We start from the raw sequence: 6,593 nt of genomic DNA on the forward strand, positions 1-6,593 counted from the left end.
TTACAAACAGGAGGACAAGGAAAAAAATGGATGTAGTTTTAAAAACGCCATAATTCAGTTATTTCCATCTAACGATAAGCTTTATTAATGTGTGCGATAAAAGAAAGCATTTGTAATAGTGTTCGACATTTCGTATTGCTCCCGGTTTAGACGAAGATGATTTTTATTTTTCTGTATTGCTTTGTTGACTCAAATCATACGCCCAGCAGATGTCTTCGATGTCGGAATAACTCGATTGAGAAATTCAAATACAGAGCCTGTAACATTTCCAGTTCTTGGTCGTCGAGTCGAATCTACTTCGAAATCGTTGAAAAATCTTAGTAAAATAGTGCGGAAGTTCGCGAAGATTCACTGTCGAAACCTGGTTCTCACTTAAGCGTTAGAAACGTATTATTCTTGCATACTATGTAATTTATTTCGTTGTTTCAATAATTCGTTTTCATTTTCCTCTATTGTAATTCTTCCATTACGTGGCGAACGAACTAAGACAACTTATTCTCCGCATGTGTTCTACTGCGATGACTTACTCTGTAGCAGCATGTTATACGTCGAGTAAGTGGTTTTTATCAACTACGACAAACGGAGCATTTGATAAAACACAATTTTAACAAGCGTCGAGATAAGTTTGTTTTTGAAAAAAGTACGTAACATTCATTCGAAAACGCTTGCAGCTTATATTATCTTGCATTCGGCAATTAACTTAAGATTACTTTGACGAATCGTTGCGGTACTTCTCCCTACGTATCTACTATTTCAAGAATAAAAATTGGAAAATATGAAACATGGAAAGCGACAGTTGTCCGAACTATATCTTTCTAAGAACGTCAGTTTGTATGATTAATTTATTTCAACGAGCCATATTAATCTAAACACATCAGAATTCTTTGTAATATTTTTCAAGTTTGTATCATTTTCCATTTATTTGAGGTATAAATTCAACACGTGGCTAAAATTTGTATTGCTGTTAACTAATTACCAAGCAATGACCATCTATTTCAAAAGGTAGGACCTTTGGATCCAACGAAAATGATATAAATAAATACAATAGCTACGCTTAGTATTTTAAGCTCAGATCTGTTTCACACTGCGAATTACTCAATTTATTGAGTATTCGCATTAATCTAATTTTCCACTCACTGCTATAATGTATTTCTACATAGATACTGACACCCTTGAAAGATTCCAAGTTCATTGGTAAAATATAGGCGCTTGTAATCTCAACAGGCGTCAATGAACGTGCCATGATTATCAGAAGCATCTTCTTAGCGTCGTTGCTCAAATTTGTCCAATCGCTATGATATATCATATTAGGAATATCGAGGCTCTGCAGAGATAAAAAGTCGACAGGTTTTTGGGTTACGAGAAACTCATAATACAGCTGCATATGTACCTACCTTTAATTTCGCTACATCTCCGAACCAACAAAAGTAAAACGTTTGAAGTAAGGCGGAAAAAATGAACAGTACCGAGCCTATTAATTGCGAACCTGCGTTTGATTCTGTTACTCGATAAACGTTGAAGCATATAGCGGCTGCGCTTACCATAAATTGCACGCACATCATTTTGCTAAACAAATTATTCACAATTTCGGCGAATCTGCAATTATTGAAACAAATGTTATTTAATTATTTTCTTTTAATCGGAGATCACAGAGAAAGAGAGTGAGAAATCGCATTCTCCGTTTCTTGACGGAAGAGCACTGTCAACATTCGGCGTTGTCAAATAATCCTGCATTAGCAAAAGGGTCGTTTTATGAGATTTTGATGCTAACTAGAAATTTTTCAATACTCTTCGTAATTTCGAAAATATTGCTCGTTTTAGCATAAAAATATTAATCGTAAAATAAGAAATAAAACAAAAATACGGTTTATTTTCCTGTGATCTTCGATTATCTTCGCTAGTTCGTTACCTTGATTTAAATAAAAGCACAAAGGAAACAAACCTGTATATTGCATTATGATGCCGAACGCAGTGTTTTAACGATTGAATTTCATCTCCTCCGATATTGTGCAGGCGATTCACCAGTATCTCGAATTGACAACAGATTTGAAGCAACAGGCCGGCGAACAACGTGTCGAAAATACTGATACCGGCAGAAATGACCATTGAACCGACGAATTGGTAAATGAATGTCATAGAAAACGCAAACCACGAGGAAGTGAAATCGAAAGGTAACCAGGCGCGAAACGCTAATTTTTTAAATTTGAAATCAGTCATCAATGTCGCTACTATTAAAGAAAGCACGCAGAATGCGTTTTGAATCGTATAAAACATTGCGATTCTTCTAAAAAAAAAAAGGAAAAAAATAATATTTTAAATAATTTCCTTACAACTATATATATTATAGCGAACAGAAAGAACTTACTCGATTAGATTGTCGTATTTCGCGTAAATTTCTACTTCCCCATTGTTCTCCGGGACAAACGGCTTCTTCTTCAGTAGACCCAATATATTTATGATAGTTTTTCGCCCTAAGACTAAGCTGACAAATTTGCAACTCGTGATAAGTACCGTGACAGTTACGCTAAAATTCTCACTCAAATCGTCCTGCGTTTCCACGTTGTAGAAAATGTCCATGATTAACGTGAGAGAATAGCTCCACAAGTACATGGTCATGAAAACTGTATATAAATTATAGAGAAAGCGTTTCATCGGAGACTTCAACGTAGGTGGTAGAAAATATCCGCTGGCGATGAAAAGTTTGAATGTCCATCGTAGTACGTGCATTTTCAATATTTGCGGTATAATTTGTCTTACTTAACACTTCGTGTTAGGAAAGATCGAACGATCAAGTACCTTCGAACAGTTAGGTCTTATACTATCAGTCTTCGCAATATCACTAGCAGAATTTTTTTGCGGTATATTTTAATTGATCAAAAGAAAAAGGTATTTCCAGTCAAATGTAGCATCGAAGATGAGAATATGAAAATAAAGATTATCTTTGAAGTAAGTGTATCGTTCGAAGCATTAGACGCTACTAACAACCCTAAGGAAGCGAAATGCTTATGCTGCCTTGAATGGAATAGCTCCTTCTTGGAATTTACCCCCGTGTAATTATCGTCATTATCGATGTTACCGCGCTGCGACGATGCAAGAAATTACATTTTTAAAAACCACTATTATAGAGTGGTCGTTTCTCTCTATTTTTCATTTCCAGCTTCCGTGTACTTCATTGGATTGAAATATAGATGCTGTGGTGGCACTAAACGCCATAGCGTGTGTCATTTAACCGACGAGTTACATTCTAATTGATTGATTACCTTGAACTCGGCATCGTCCCGAGTAGTGTAGGTACAACCTTAAGTGATTACATCTTTAATGACGACGTTTCCACTGTTTCTAACATGCAATTATATTACTGCTCGCTTGCGTACTTTTTATCTCGAGCTTATACGCGTTCAGTTACGTTTCAAGAGCCGAATAAGGAAGGCAACTTTTAATCATTGGTGCTTATAGGATAGGAAACCGGGAGTTTCAGTGCACGAAAGGGAGAATAGACTGAGGTAGGGTTATTTGTTATAAGCTGTCCAATTTACCTTGCAATTTGATTATGAACAATTTTTTAGCGATTGATAATTAAAAATTTAACTCATTGTTACGTGTTTGATAAATAGTGAAATACGTGTATTGTGTTATTTACATATATAACGCTTTTGCTCTTTAAAAATATTAAAAAATAAGAAGGTTGTAGAATTAATGTTAACATTCAGTTTTATGAAAGAGTCAATTGCCCATTTTTATGGCGATCAGAAAAGATAGAAGAAGGAGAAATGTTGATGTATTGATGTATTGATGTGTGTATCGTAAAAGTAAAACATGTTTACTAAATTTCATGTGTGTTTAGAGAAAGATGGTCCTTTGAGTTGCTTTGTTGAAGCAAATCATATGCAGAACAGGAACGCTTTAACAACTGAACAAGCAGAATATTCGATAGAGAGATGATTACAAAGGTAATTGCGAAACTATTTCTGTGAAAATATTTCTTTTTAATGGAAATAGAATCGCGTTTACCTTCTGAAAATATACTCCATGAGATATTCAGGTACGTCAAATCTAGTACTCAAATATAGTGCATTTCCTTTTATTATATTTTTTTAGTAGTATCATTATCTATTTCTTAAAGTTTTAAAAATAACCATATCCATTTCAAATATTATTGGATAGTGTCGCAAGAATCACGAAATATAATAAGATATAATCATTTGTTTGAACATGTCAACATACCGATTATTTGATACATCAGGAAATCGTGTAGAGATTGTGGGAGAATAAATCGTGTGGTATCCAGTTGAACAATTCCTTCAATGTTATCAGATTATTATATAGTCCTACGATCGCAAAAACACTGTCGATTCGTTCAGGATTTCGCAGTAGATCGCCAGGTTTCTGTAACAAACTGACAAGTAGCAACTCATGGTGAAAATAATCGTGTGCTGTGAAAATATAGTCCATGAACGAATATTATAACAAAGAAAACCTTGCATTATCATTGTCCTTCCGTGGGAAGCACTATCCGGATCTCACTGGACTTTGAAATTTATTGTGTTTGCACAATTTGTACATAATTTACTGCGCTGTTTCAATAATTCGTTTTCTATTGTCTCTATTCTAATTCTTCCATTGTGTGACGAAGGAACTAATACAACTTATTCTCCACATGTGTTCTACTCCGCTGACTTATTCTGTAGCAGCATGTTGTACGCCGAGTAAGCAACTTTCATCAACTACGACAAACGGGACACTTTATAAAACACAACTTTAGTAAGCCACGAAATAAGTATGTATTTGGATAAAGAATGTAACATTTGTCGTTAACATCAATGAATGTTATCTCACATTCGGCAATCAATGTAAGATTATTTTGTAGAATATTTAAAGTATCATTCCGTGTATCTATTATTTTGAGAACACAAATTGGAAGAAATCTAATCGCGTGATTTTACACTATTAGCTTATTCCAATATACTATATTAATCCAAGTGCACCAGAATTTTTTGTAATATTTTTCGAATTAGTATCGTTTCTCATTATCTGAGGTTTAAATTCAATACGTGGACTGAATTTTCATTGTTTATTGTTAATTTTCAAGCAATGATTACCTATTACAAAGAATAGAATCGTTTGGAAGATTGGCAGTCATATCTGAGTCAATTATACAGAAATCATACAAAATTGGGGAACTGTTTTTTACCAAATCGCTGGCGAATTACTCAGTTTTGCTTTTAGTTTATTGTTTGTACAAATAGTGTATTTCTATATAGATACTGACACCTTTGAAAGATTCCAAGTTCATGGGTAAAGTATAGGCGCTTGTAATCTCAACAGGCGTCAACGAACGTGCCATAATTATCACAAGGATCTTCCTGGCGTCGTTGCTCAAATTTAGCCAATCGCTATTATATACCATATTAGAAATATCGAGGCTCTGCAGAGATGAAAAGTCCACAAATGATTGATTTACAAAGAAACGACAGAGCTGGTATTATATCTACGTGTGTATCTATTTACCTTTACTTTCGCTACATCTCCAAACCAACAAAAGTAAAAAGTTTGAAATATGGCAGCAAACATGAACGATGACCATCCTATTAATTGTACAGTGTCCTCTATGTCTGTTAGTAGATAAAAGGTAAAGCATATCGAGATTGTGCTTTCCACAAATTGCACGAACATTAATTTGTTAAAAAAATTGTTTACTATATCGGCGAACCTGAAATAATTAAGATAAGTGTTATTCCACTGTTTTCTTAAACTGAAGATTTTTGACAAGAAAAGTAACATATCACGTTCCCCACTTTGTGACAGCTGAGAAGTGTTAAAATCCACTGTTATCGATTAATCCCGCGGTATTAAAATTTCTTTTCATTCGTTTTTGAGACACGACTTATGTATATTTTTCAACCCCCTTCTTCATTTCTAAAATTTTGTCATAGTATCAACAATAATGATCTAGCATCATCAATAATGTTAATCTAAAGTTGAAATATTTCTTTTTAGTCGCAAAATAAAAAGTCAATAAAAATACAACTCATTTCGGTTTCTCCCGTAGCCTTCAATTAGCTTCGTCAGATCGTTAATTTGTTTAAATAGAAACACATAGGAAACAAACCTAAATATTTTATTGTGGTGCCAAACGCAGTGTTTTAACGATTGAATTTCGTTTCCTTCGATATTGTGCAAGCGATAAACCAGCATTTCAAGTTGACAACAGATGTGAAGCAACAGGCCGGCGAATAACGTGTCGAAAATACAGACACCATTGGATACGATCACTAAACCCACGAACTGATAGAGGAACGTCATACAAAACGCAAACCACGAGGAGGTGATGTCGAAAGGAAACCAAGCGCGGAACATTAATTTTTTCGATTTAAAATCACCCATCAATGTCGTTCCTAACAAAGAAAGCACACAAAATATGACTTGGATCGTATAACCCACCGAGACTTTTCTAAAAAAAAAAGGAAAAAATAACATTTTAAATAATTTCCTTACTATGAAATATATTGTAACGAATAGAAAGAACTTACTCGATTAGATTGTCGTATCTGGCGTGAATTTCTCCTTCCCCATTGTTCTCTGGCACAAAGGGC

The 6,593-nt window shown here is 34.4% G+C and overlaps 1 protein-coding gene across 2 annotated transcripts; it reads right to left on the minus strand.

Annotated features, from left to right (window-relative positions):
* Positions 1-50: 50 nt before the first annotated feature.
* On the minus strand, positions 51-3,980 carry LOC126922579 (odorant receptor 46a-like). Of its 2 annotated transcripts, XM_050735321.1 has the most exons (5): positions 2,366-3,979; positions 1,943-2,284; positions 1,395-1,596; positions 1,169-1,324; positions 51-570 (listed from the first exon to the last, which is right to left on the minus strand). In XM_050735321.1, the coding sequence occupies exons 1-5, from the start codon at positions 2,725-2,727 to the stop codon at positions 511-513; spliced, it is 1,122 nt and encodes a 373-aa protein (XP_050591278.1). In that variant the 5' UTR covers positions 2,728-3,979; the 3' UTR covers positions 51-510. The 2 variants fall into 2 exon arrangements, with proteins under 2 accessions (XP_050591278.1, XP_050591277.1); XM_050735320.1 differs by having other exon boundaries at positions 51-1,324; positions 2,366-3,980.
* Between the last annotated feature and the right edge of the window lie 2,613 nt (positions 3,981-6,593).

Source organism: Bombus affinis, chromosome 12 (genome assembly GCF_024516045.1).
Source record: "Bombus affinis isolate iyBomAffi1 chromosome 12, iyBomAffi1.2, whole genome shotgun sequence".
In the NCBI taxonomy this organism is placed as follows: Eukaryota; Metazoa; Arthropoda; class Insecta; order Hymenoptera; family Apidae; genus Bombus; species Bombus affinis.

Excerpts from the sequence above, each read along its gene's own strand:
- LOC126922579 (XM_050735320.1), bottom strand. The coding sequence starts at position 2,727 with ATGCACGTACTACGATGGACATTCAAACTTTTCATCGCCAGCGGATAT. Across the intron at positions 2,285-2,365 it reads AAATACGACAATCTAATCGA|AAGAATCGCAATGTTTTATA; the intron begins GTAAGTTCTTTC and ends TTTTTTTTTTAG. Across the intron at positions 1,325-1,394 it reads GAGATGTAGCGAAATTAAAG|AGCCTCGATATTCCTAATAT; the intron begins GTAGGTACATAT and ends TTATCTCTGCAG.